This window comes from Vanacampus margaritifer, chromosome 5, assembly GCF_051991255.1.
Source record: "Vanacampus margaritifer isolate UIUO_Vmar chromosome 5, RoL_Vmar_1.0, whole genome shotgun sequence".
NCBI classification, from domain to species: domain Eukaryota; kingdom Metazoa; phylum Chordata; class Actinopteri; order Syngnathiformes; family Syngnathidae; genus Vanacampus; species Vanacampus margaritifer.
This window is the reverse complement of record NC_135436.1, coordinates 9916640-9929317: the sequence shown is the minus strand read 5'-3', so window position 1 is coordinate 9929317 and position 12678 is coordinate 9916640. Positions and strand designations below refer to the sequence as shown.

General features: G+C 40.0%; 1 protein-coding gene across 3 annotated transcripts in view; it reads right to left on the bottom strand.

Annotated features, from left to right (window-relative positions):
* The window catches only part of LOC144052300 (chloride channel protein 2-like), a 104227-nt gene that overhangs the window by 20689 nt on the left and 70860 nt on the right, over window positions 1-12678 (bottom strand). For 2 of the 3 annotated variants that reach the window (XM_077566233.1, XM_077566234.1), the window contains 5 exons: window positions 8325-8458; window positions 4509-4699; window positions 2971-3082; window positions 2588-2661; window positions 2092-2166 (listed from right to left, as the gene is read on the bottom strand). In XM_077566233.1, coding sequence (XP_077422359.1) covers window positions 2092-2166; window positions 2588-2661; window positions 2971-3082; window positions 4509-4699; window positions 8325-8458 — 586 coding nt within the window. The remainder of the gene's footprint in view (window positions 1-2091; window positions 2167-2587; window positions 2662-2970; window positions 3083-4508; window positions 4700-8324; window positions 8459-12678) is intronic. The other variant, XM_077566235.1, reaches the window with a different exon arrangement.

Below are 12678 nucleotides of genomic sequence, written 5' to 3'. Positions count from 1 at the left end.
GACATGCCAATTGCTAGGCCACCTTGCAGTCCGACAAATTGATATGTAATGTATTGTCAACATTCATGAAGTACAGATTTGAAAATCCTGAAAAAGTGTTTCTTAATATATTTCAACATTCAAATGTTTTGAATTAATGGGAATAACATTCAGCTCACCCCAAAGAAACCCCTTAAGCTGGGTGGTGGCTCCTGGTGAAGGGAATGGCATCACATATGGTCAGGAACAGTCCATTTACTTTGTACTTTATACTGACATGATCATGTGATATTATAATTTCATTTATCTCATGTCATCATGTCAAAGCATATGGTTTATGTGTTTTTTTTTTTTTTGTCAATTAACAATCAGATGATTAAATCAATGATTGCGGTCCAATAACGTGACTACAGTCATTGGTAATTTGACGGCAGGCTATATCGCAGTTCGAAGAATTACAAATGATCAATAAAGTTCCCATGCATTATTCTTCATCACCGTAGTGCTTACATTTTCCGCTGTTGTTTAAACATGCCTTCTGATATAAATATATGATTCCCTATTGTGATACAGTATGTACATTATGGCTGCATGCACAGGAGAACTCACTTTCCCCATTCAGAGTATCACAAACATAATCTGACTTTGGGTCACTCCAGAAAGGCGATGCCTAACTCTGGGAGGCAGTCACTGATTGGACACCTCGGGTGACACAGTTGGAGGATGGAAAGAACAGCATGCCGGGTTTGAACAGCCTCAAACTTGTACAACACCTGATCACTTGCTTTTCACATCAAGTCAAATGAAAGTGGTATGTACTGTATTGGCGTATGGAGCCACAAGTGTTCAATTTAAAATGTAGGATAAAATATGTGATGTAAGCATACTACCAAGGTGGTGTTTGTAGGTTTGCTCCAACAATAATAATGCGCTTAAATGAGGATTTGAGTGAGGCATCATTTAGAAATGCAATACAATTAAACTTGTATAATTAAATAATTGTGTGTAAATAAATACAAAAACTAATGTTTAATGAAACTTTACTTATTTGACAATTTTGGAAAATGTGACAAAATCTGACCGCTTGACAAATATCCAACACAGAAGTGTGGCTTGCTACTTGCTGTTACCAAGCAGTGTTTGAAGGGATCATTTTAACAGCTCTGTACAACTCGGACACATGGAAATTATGTATTTTTTTGTAGAAAGGAGAGCTGTCTTGGCTCTTGTGGTTAGGGGGGCACTTAAAAGCAGGAAAAAAAAAAGGTTCCTGGAGTGTTAAGAGTTTCAACACAATAGTGTGATTGAATAGATTTTGATGGCTTGCTCCGATTAACTCTTTCAAAGCAAACTTTCCACTGTGCAGGCCATCATTTTAAATACGTTCATCAAATACAATGCTGTCTTTGGTGTATGTGTCCCAATTTGCACTCACACATACAGTAGACTAAGACTTTTATTTATTTTTGTAAATGTGTGTGTGTTTTAAAATTTTCATTGACTCACAAAATACATGCATGCATATTTGCTGGTTAAATATGCTTGTTTGATCCGTGGATATGTGCAATTGCAGTCGCCTCGTCACATTTTACAGCTAATGAAAAACTCACTTTGTGCCACGCTCACAAAGACAATCTTGTTTAACACCAAATTGGTCTATAATGTATTTTATATTTCTATTTATGTATGATATAAGTAATTAATTACTGCGAGTGTTCTGGTGTGCACTGAAAATGTGATTGGTGGGAATAGTCTCTCCCCATTGTAAGTGGACACTGGGTTAAATGTTCTCCATAACCTTTTCCTGACCTTTGGACCAATAAAACAGATGAAGCAAAATGAATCAAAATTTTGACAATCGTGGAAGCAAGCAACTACCAGCAAAAGGAGGTCAGCAGTCAGGTTACAGGTCTAACAAGAAGAGACTGTTCAAAGGATGTTGGCGCAATGGCACAGATGGGTTCGGGGGCGGCATCGCCCAGATCACAGGCCATTGGCATGAGCAATTAGCTCTGGAATGGAATGGCAGGATGAGATATTTTTGATTGGCTGGTGAACCTGTTACCCGGCGGAAGCCTGCCATTTGGGTTGCCCCAAATGGTGGAATCTTACCACAACAGATATCCGGACTCGTTTTGACGGCCTCCTGTTGTCAGGAGACACGGGGCTCTCGACATTGTTGTTTTTCTTCCACCAACCAAGGACAAGCAGACAACATTAAAAACACCCTCAACAGTTGAAACAAACGCACCCCCTCCCCCTCCCCCACCCTTCCTCCCCAATAAACAACCTTTCCTACAAGGCCTAATATGTGCCTTCTGAATCGATTGCAATGCGGTGGAAAGTAAAGTCAGAACTACCGCTGTAGTTTGAATGAGAAACAAAACTTCAATTTGGTATTTTGGACACAATACTCAGACAAAATGGAAAATAGTGTCTGTACTGACACTATTGATTGGATTTATCTGCTTGTGTGGGAGGTACTGTACTGTAGCGCGTGAAGCCTGTACGTGAGAGTGCGAAGAATGTGTGAAGAGCATGCCGGGAGCCACTGTGTGTGGTGTTTGTGTGCTGTTGTTGGGTGCGTTCAAGGACAGGGTTCTCCTACCTCTATGAGTTCTGCATCTGGGCTGGCGCAAAACAAGTTCCTTAGACTAGAGTTGGTTGAATGATCCTGTGAGCCTACGAGACAAAATCCCCAACACTGTCACACAACCTACATAGTCTTCAATGGATTCTCCAGTTAACAGTGGCCATGTCAAAAGCTCCCAAAATCTTAAAATCAGTTCCTCTGCTATTCCTGTTTGTAAGTGCAGTACATGATCTGAAAAATGAACAGAAATTAGCTGACCTGTGAACTTGGGGACAAGTCTGGTATGTAGTTAAAATGCTCAATATTTGCACTGAAAACGGAAAAATTCCCAATTCCTCATTTTTCAAGATTCCCTAATCTCTTTCACATTGAGAAATAGAGATAAGAGAATGACAAACCGATTGGGATATCAGTGGGTCGCTCCACCACAGAGGGTCTCTTCAGAGCAGGCTTCAAGGGCTTCTGAGGAATCTGACGAGTAGGACTAAATGATGATTCTTCAGTCGAGATCTGCAAACGCACATACACAAAACCATACAATAAAAATCAAATAATTTTGACAACAACTTTCAACTACACCTTAAATTCTGTAAAGTAAATTTGACTTTGTTTAGAGTGGGACCAAAATAGACTCAGTTTTAGAGTAATATTTACACTTGTTAGAGAGTAAAATAAAGAACTGGAAAAAAATAAAATATAAAAGTGACTCAAGGGTGGAGGAACAAACTCACAACCTTCAGTTTAGGAGACAGCCAATCTACTCCCTGAGCTACGCAGCTTCTGATTTCTGTTAGTGTATCGCTCATGTCAGCTGCAGCTGGTTCCATGATTCCATGAAATCTTACCAACTCCAAGAGACCAAAAACAATGTCTTTGGTCTCTTGGAGAAAAGCAAACAGTAAGGAAAGGCATAGCTCAGGTGGTAGTGTGGCAGTCTGCTAAGCTGAAGGTTGTGAGTTCGTTCCTCAACCCTTGAGTGGCTTTTTTTTTACTCTCTTTCTAGTGTAAATCTCAGCCTACTCTAAAACTAAGTATTTGGTCCCTCTTTAAATAGAGTCACATTTACTCTCTAAATGCTGTAGAGTCAAATTTAATCTACAGCATTTACTGTGTACTTCTGCATAAAAACTTTAACTAAATGAACTATCCATCCATGTATCTTCCGCTTATCTGGAGTCAGGTCATGGTCGCAGCCTTAGGAGGGAAGCCCAGACCTTCCTCTCACCAGCCACTTCGCCCAGTTCTCCTATGGGGATTCCCAGGCTAGCTTAGAGACAGTCTCTCAAAACTTGTACTGGGTCTTTCCCAGGCTCTCCCTTAACCAGGGAGACTTCCAGGAGGCATCCTCACCAGATGGCGGAACCACCTCATTTGACTCCTCTTGATTCGGAGGAGCCGTGGACTGAGCTTCTTTTGGGTTCAGTTCCCTCACCAGAAACCAATTTGACTTACTGCCAGCAATACGGACCAAACTTCTGACATCGGTTGTACAGGGACTAAGTAACCCAGGGAATCCGGGTAGATTAGTTGACTCTCATGCACCCTCTAGAACACTGCTGAGGGGCTAAAGATGGTCCACTGTTCCACTGCCAGGACGAAATCCAAACTGTTCCTCTAAGACTCAACTTCCAGACAGACCCTCCCCCCAGAACCCTGATAGACCTGATCAGAAAGGCTGGAGAGTGTCTGTCTGCCAATCCAGGCACTGTCCCAAATGTCCACGTGATTTTGCAAAGGTGTGTGAACAAAGACAGCACCACAACATCCAGAGCCTTTGGGAACTCCCCAGGGCTCTGCCACCGAAGAGCTTAAGGTTATAATGCATAATATTGAAATTTTTTTTAATGTATTTGTCCCTTAAGTAATACATAAATTCACTGTAAGCAGCACGCGAACAAGGAAGCCAAGGATTTCAATGTTCCCTGTGACCTCTGACCTGGAAGCGGACCTCCTGACTTGCTCTCTGGTTGTTGTCTTCGCAGTCAGAGTTCGAGACAACAGACAGGCGCTTCTTCTCTGCTGTTGCACGCTCTCTGATGAACTCCAGGCGACGAGAGCGTCCTAGCTGCAGGGAGAGCAGCGACTGGAGCGGAGCGCGCTCAATGGAGCCCAAGAGAATCATGGACGCTGAGTGAGAAGTACAAGAGGGAAAAAGGTTAAGAAAGATCAAGAAAATGAATGGCAATGAGTCTAGAGACAATGAATTAACCGGCAGTCAGCTGTGTTCCATCCCACCACGACACAAAAACACCCTTATGAGCAAAATCTAGGAAAATAGCAAAAGAAAGAAAACACCCATGTGCACAGTTTGCACTAGACTTGCGCTAGGCATGAAAATAGGGCCCTTAGAGTACATTATGTTATTGTGGAGCTGAAAAAGGGTAATGGTAAAGGTAATGGGTGTTCCATATCATACCTTCTACGATATTACCGGTGTATTTTTCTGGGTGATAAAAAATTGAAATATCGCGAAACTGACGTAATGACGTAATGCGTAACATCATACGTCTTCGTGTCCATTTGGACGTACCTACATCGTTCGCTATTGCATAAAAACAATGTCGGAGCCTGTGGGCCAGTTCTGTCACATGTTCGGCAGAGTGGGAGAGCTACCTTCGTCGTGTGGAGGATGTTCGGTTACAAGAGGTCAGATATGATGCAAAAAAATACAATCGTTTGCAAATTGTGCAGGAAAACTGTTGCCGTTAAAGTTAAGAGGATGCACAGGCTAAAGAGGACATGGAAACGGCTCGTGTTGTTTGGCGTGAACAAAAGTTAATTACTGGAGCACTCCTTTTGAAAAAAAAAAAAAGCAGACGGTGGTTGGATATTTCTGAAGCGGTCGCATATTGTTTGGCCAAGATAAACAGTCTGCGGTCTATATTTTACCGTGACCGGTAACTCGCCATCTAGTTGATGCGAGTTTGTAATGCTAACTTGCCGCTAAGCTAACGTGCTCTCGACGAGACGGCATGCATGTTGCTGTCGCATAGCTCCGTAAACATGCACATTTGTGTTATTCATACGAGCTAGTAATGTCTACAAGCAAACACGGCATTTTCTCGCTCCTCTTATTGACCAATCAGAGACATTCACGGCTAAATAACATTTGCAGGAGGGTTGCCGGTTACTCCAAAAATAACCACTGCCTAAACGATCGCAGGGGAAAACTTTTTTCAACAACACGCTTGCTGCGATGTACAAAGCTTGACGCTACAAACTGGCTGCTACAGTGATTTTTTTCCCCTCAACACGAGGATCAACAACACATGAGAAAATAATGGACTTTCTTGACTCGTGCAATTTGCCACTGACTTCTGAAGGTTTGGGTTTTCTTTGTATTTGCTAAGTAAATGTGCTTTAAGCAGCTATGTTACAATTAGACCTCATAGGGTAAACACTACCTGGCCTGTTTTTATTTTCATTTCATTCCATTAAGGTTACTATATTTGCACTTTGTTTACATTTCAACTATGAAAACATTATGCATGCTCCACCAATGCCCAGCTGAGTACGAAGAGCCATGACTTTTTACTCTGACTGCATCCATCAGCTTTTACCTTTTCTTTCTAGTAGAGAGTGCGGACCCTCACACTCCGCAGTTTCTTTGGGGAGGGGAGGGGTGGAGTTTTTCTTACCTAATTTGAAGTCAAGCCTTTGTTTGTCAACTGTGGCTGTCGCTTTAAGATATTGCAAGTACTCGCACGCGCACCATGAACGAGCATGACACAGATGTTGCAGTTACGCTTTGGGCCAGAGGTGGCAGTCATGAGTAAAATATGTGACAAACTGCACAAAGAAGTGTATTACAAGAGCATTTTCTCCCTGATTACTGTTTATTAACCAGTGATTGCTGTTTTTTGTACTTTGTATTTGTATAGAGATTAAAAAAAAAAAAAACGGGGATTGTGTAAGAATCCAGAGTATGGCACCGCATCACCTGGTGGTGCCTCCTTGTTTTGGTTGTGCCTATGCAGCACTTTTTGTTTGGCCATCAGTGCATCTGATGCCGTGGACTTGTACGCACAATCGTGACACGTGGTAGCGCCAAAAAAACTACTTTTTCCTACTAATAAAAAAAACATGTGGACTTTCAGTCCCCCTTTTTTTTTGTATCCAGCAGCGCCATCTATGGCTGATCAGCCACCGCGCGTTACAATTGATGTACTGCACTGTTACCGGTTCGGTCAAAACAAAATTAGCAAATGTCTCATTTTGATTAAACATAGAAGATAATCAGTCTTCTTCCATGAAGGATTAAATAAATCAGTAAACAATTACTGTTGATATGCTGATTTAAGCTCTATTTGAAAATACAAATAAATATGTTTCAAACTCGAGAAATTACAGTATGTGCTTTGGAAGAAGGAGCGCCAGGAACTTCATTCTACAATCAAGGAGAGTAGAAAAAAAGAGATCAGAGGCAAGAAAACAGTCATGGCATCTTAAGGGAAGAAAAGCAAGCAGGAAAAGGACAGATTGGAAATGAAGCCTCAGGAGGATGAAATGAGAGAAGATGACTTTTTTTTCTTTTACAGAAAAAGTCAGCAGGTTGGAAGAGATTCCAAACATGTTGCAGCACTGCAGGGAACCCAGCAGTTACATAATTTGTTATGTAGTGAATATGTATCATTTTAAGTCTATACGTATGTCCGTGTGTGGCAGTTTGCTTGCTGGTTCCTAACTTTTTTTTTTTTAACACTCATAACAAATAGTGAAAGGACTACAGATAACTAATGAATAAATAAATAATTACATTGTTAGTCAGGTTTCTGGCAGACAGCACTAAGTGAGCAATTTGCTTGCAATAGGAAGTCAACCTTAACAACGCACTAACCACCACTTGAAATAAATTCTGGCTTTGAGCAGACATTTGCCCCTCTCTCCCCCATGCACTATATGTCAAGTGATGTCTGACCACACTTGAAATAGGTTAGATCAGATATAGACTTTATTAATCCCATGAGCGAAATAAAATTGAAATTGCTCCATTCAAAAGAGAGTCAAAGCTAAGAACACATTTAGTTTTTCCCATGTCCAGTATAGATAAGTATGTCAAATTGTGCAGGGGAACCTGTATGAGTAATCAGGACCTTTAAACTTAAAAGAAAAGCCTGGAAATGTGCACTGTTTGTTCCCCAGCAGCACCGTCTGTATTGACACCCACACAGTGCCTCTATGAGATTTTCCCCAAGCAAACATATTCATATTAACACATTTTATAGTTCATGTGCTGAGGCTGTTTGTAGATCTAACTTATGTTTTAGCCCTAGCTTGGAAGTTAATAGCTTTGCCTACAAGATGAATTCTCTCGGGATTTGGGAGTTCACAAACCTCGAGAGTCCATCTTGTACAGAGCCCACTGATTTTCACAGTGGTCCGGACCAATATATCAGCAAGCTGTGCCAAGTTAAGCTTGTCAATCAATTTCTCAATGAGTGTGACTTGAATGTATTTCTTTTTTTGGCCACTGTATGATCAGTAGTGCATGCACACATCCAGATGTGTAAAAAATAGATTATATATATATATATTCAATATCAGTTTATAGTATACCTCACTATTGTAAAGTTTTTTTTTTTTTTTTTTTTTTTTTTTAATATGTATAAATACAATTGGCACCGGACACTCCAAAAAAACTCATATGCAAATAACATCCATTCAATAAGTCTTCATAGACATACAGTATATACTATACAAGTCAAAGATTCAGCTTTATACTATTGAATGAGATGGTTTGTTTGTGTCTCACCAGCTGATTCCACCAGCGCCAGAGTTTTAAGGTGACCCGTCAGCAGGACATTATGCAGGTCTCTGTAGCAGCAACTGAGAGTGATGTAGCGCACGTCCCTCACCATGATGTCCTCTACACGAATGTTGTACTTCCTAAGAAGATAATTACAAGAACATCAGCTATAAGGTTGCCATGCAGAGTAAACAACACAACAAGAAAAATTTTATACAAAGGGCCAAATTCATAATGAGTTTTGACATTTTATAGTCACTCACAGACAACTACTGTACCAAAGAACATTTTTCCGTATATACATCCTGTGTTGATCAATACCCGTCGTAATAACTGAAGCCGATAATTCAAGCTTCCGTCAGCTAACTGGTCAATCAACACATTGGCGCGTTGACACGCCATTCAGGATGTCAGCGGCGATGACGGCATGGCCATGCGGACACTTGCATCAGCAGAATTGTACACCACTCATAAACACTCAGCTCTCTTCCTGTCTGAGCTTGCCAAAACATGCAAACGAGGCAGCAGTTGCTTGACATCTCTGCTGCCAAGCCCGCTAGTTGTGCCAGCAAACAGGTTCCGGCCAACTCTGCTTTCCTTGCAGTTACAACTCAATACATTGACCTCTCTTTAATACAAAGTCAACATAATGACTATACAACACTATCAATTTTGAATAAAAGATCAGAAAAGGGTGGAATATGCTGGTAGTCAACTTGACAAACTGAACTTGAAGTGAACTCTGTCCTTCTGAAAAGCATTACACAGCATATAGATAAGGCCACGTAACCTTGTTCAAATGCCAGGTTTTTGTCACATAATAGGTAGAGAAAGTTAAATTATTTCTTGCAAAAAAGGCCAACAATTAACTTAATGGATAACCTAGGATAGCGTATTAGGGCCAGGTGTAAAAAAATTTGTTAGTTTTTTTTCAGAGGGGGGTAATATTCAGAGAATTTTTTTTTCTCCACTTTTTTAAAGTGGAAAATTTGCAAGAAAAAAACTCTGAAACTTACGAGAAATACACGTAGCTATAGTCTAATGTGATTAGTTAATGGTTAATTGGACACTTTTTATAAAATGAAAAGGCAGGATGGAGAAGGATTTATTCTTAATTTAAACTTTACTCGTCATACACAGCAAAACACTTCCAGATCTCTTATCAGCTGACTAATAGTAACCAATCAGAAGCTAGCATACTTTGGGAAAATGAAAGTGAATGACAGAGAGCAGCAGATTTGACACATCAACTTAGATACTTGTACAAAAAAATACCAAAACGTATGAATGTGAAAATAGTAATTCTGGAAACATAAGTGTACAAGTAAAATTAACTTAAATGCTTGATCCCCAGGGTGTGGAACTTCGCAAAGAGAGGAGTCTATGTTGCTGGCAGTACCCAACGCTTCAAAGAGCGAATGCTTAACATGATATGATTATTCTCTGCTAAAGCAATTAATCACCTCATTTCAAAACCCGACCGAGAAGTATTGTCACAAACATCCAAGTTGTACGCTATGTGTATTTCTCGTAATTTTCTGAGTTTTTTTCTCGCAAATTTACCACTTTGTAAAGTCACAAATTTAAGAGTTTTTTCTCGCAAATTTGCCAATTCCAAGTTTTTTCTTCTTCTCAGAATATATTTATACATGGCCCTAATACGCCGTCGTAATAACCAGTATAACAATTACAATTACAAAAAAATGAATTAAAATTACAACAACAAAAAAAATCGATGCATCCTGCTGTCAGTCAGATCTTTGTAATTTGTAGTGTAGTGGATAAGAAAGAATAATGCAATACAGTCCTCTGAATTGGCTACAATTACACCCAAGACAAATTTCCCTGAGGATACAAGTGGAAGATGATGAAATCTGATTGGTTCACTTTTAACCAGTTAAAATTCCGACCGCCCGGAAGCCTCCACCCCAAGCCATTGGGCAATTTGTCGCTGATCAGTTTTGCTGCAAGCTCCATCTTACAGATCTGAGTAACAGATTTATAAGGTTAAGAAATCCAGGCTCAAGGGTCATCCATATTTCAAGGGAAGAGCGAAGTGATACGTGTCGGTTGAATGGTAAGTAGGGAAAACCGTGGCCAATTCATCAACCTAAAATTGCATAATAAAATCCAAAGAAACAGTGACAGATAACACACTCATGCCCACAGATATACACACACACACACACATGCAGATTGTCATTATGCAACAGTTCCCATGCTTTTCAAAAATGTCAATTTAACACTGAAAGAGACAACTGGGATAATGTAATATGACTGTTAAAATATATATTCACAAAAAATATTACAGAAACATACAGGAAAAACTAGTCCTCTCACCAGTGTGAATGTGTAAGCAAATGAAAATCCCCTCAGATGGGCGCATCACACAGCCTGCCGTTACACAAGTGTTGCTGAGTGCGTGGGCTGGTTGATGTGTGGGGGTGAAGTGGATATTTACCAGTTTGAGTGAAAAACACATTCAGCTTGGAGGAGGCTGCATGTCCTACAGTATTTGTCTTTCTTTTCCTATCCCACAACCACATACGCAGGGGTACATTTTTGTATCCCGCTCTATATCTCTCCATCTTCCAGAGCTCTCGTTAGTTACGTGGGTAATGCAGCAAAAAAAACAAAAACAAAAAAAAAAGCCTACAGTTTGGCAATCTAAGGCTTTTAAGTGGCTTGGCAATAGAACAATCCTACAGGAAGATTAGTTTGTATGCATGCATTAATACCAGTGGGCTGTGATACTTTTGAATAGTAGCAGAGTATATAGCTCAGAACTTGGCAAAAACATTCTGGTTGTTGTAGTAGTAGCAAATGGTAGACCCCTGCTAAAGGATGCGGGTGGGGTAGTTCATTTCTGGTGAATAATTATGATTTAATCTATCCATCCATCCATCCATTTTCTTGACCGCTTTTCCTCACAAGGGTCGCGGGGGTGCTGGAGCCTATCCCAGATGGCTTCGGGCAGTAGGCAGGGTACACCCTGAACTGGTTGCCAGCCAATCGCAGGGCACACAGAGACAAACAACCATACTCACAATCACACCTATGGACAATTTGGAGTGTTCGATTAACCTGCCATGCATGTCTTTGGAATGTGGGAGGAAACCGGAGTACCCGGTGAAAACCCACGCAAGCACGGGGAGAACATTTAATCTAGTTTTTCCATAATTAGAGATCAAAACATGACGGCTCGCGTCACTAAATGTTTGAAAACTATGACTATAAATTAATTTGCACATCCGTCTTATGTCCACTTCAACATGTAAAACTATAAAATGATCAGCACAATATTTTCAATTTGCAGTGATGGTAATGGCTTTAGCTCAAAAAAGCTCATATTTGATGTCATAAAATCTCAGATATTGAGCTGTTTGCTTCTATATTTTCACATGTTGAAGAGGACATGAGTAGGGCTATACATATCAATTTTGGCGATGATGGGTCATGATTTTTGGATAGTAGGTAACAATTTAGATGCGGTCAAAGCAAGCCAAGAAACAATAGCAATGCTGCCATCTTCAGTGATGAGCAGAAACAAGCAGTCGCTGCCCATAAATAATACCTTGCATTGCGGTTCATCACAAAAAAAACAACCTTAAATCACTATTGAGTTTTTCAGGGTGGTTAATTTTAGTGTTGACATCATTTTAACATACAGACTGGTTACATAAGTGCCAATGTTTAGACCATTCAATGATCCTTTTAACTAATAGGTGAGTATGATTGGTTGTCTTATACTGTATGTGCCCTGCAATTGGCTGGTGATCAGTCCATGGTGTATTCTGCCTCTCACCCAAAGTCTGCTGGGATATCATTTCATCCACGATCTTAGTGAGAATAAGCAATATAGAAAATGGATGGATGTATTGATGGAGTGTATACAGGAAATAAGGACACACCATAAAGCATAATAAGAAAAGCACACTCAGTCACATGTATGATCAATCATTAATCATAAAACATGAGTGGTGTGTATTTTTATGTTAAACATCCAAAGTTGTACTTAAGAGTGACTTTACAAATACATGTTTTATGATCAGTAGTATAACAGAACGGATTGTTTTTAAATCATGGAGATTCTACTGTGACATCGGCTAAACCTTAAAACTGCTTTGTCTGTGTAAAACAAGCAATCAGTGTGATCATACAAGTTTAAAAGAAGTTGACAAATGTATGATTCTACGTGAAAAACAAAAACAAAAAACAAACAACTAATGAAGATGTAAAGACAAATCTGGCCCATGAGGTCACAACATACAGTAAGGAGAGAGAGCGAGAGAGGAATGCGTAATGAAGAGATGAATTGTGCAGTTGAGCTGAGGTGTAGATGAAGAAATAGAGGTATTCA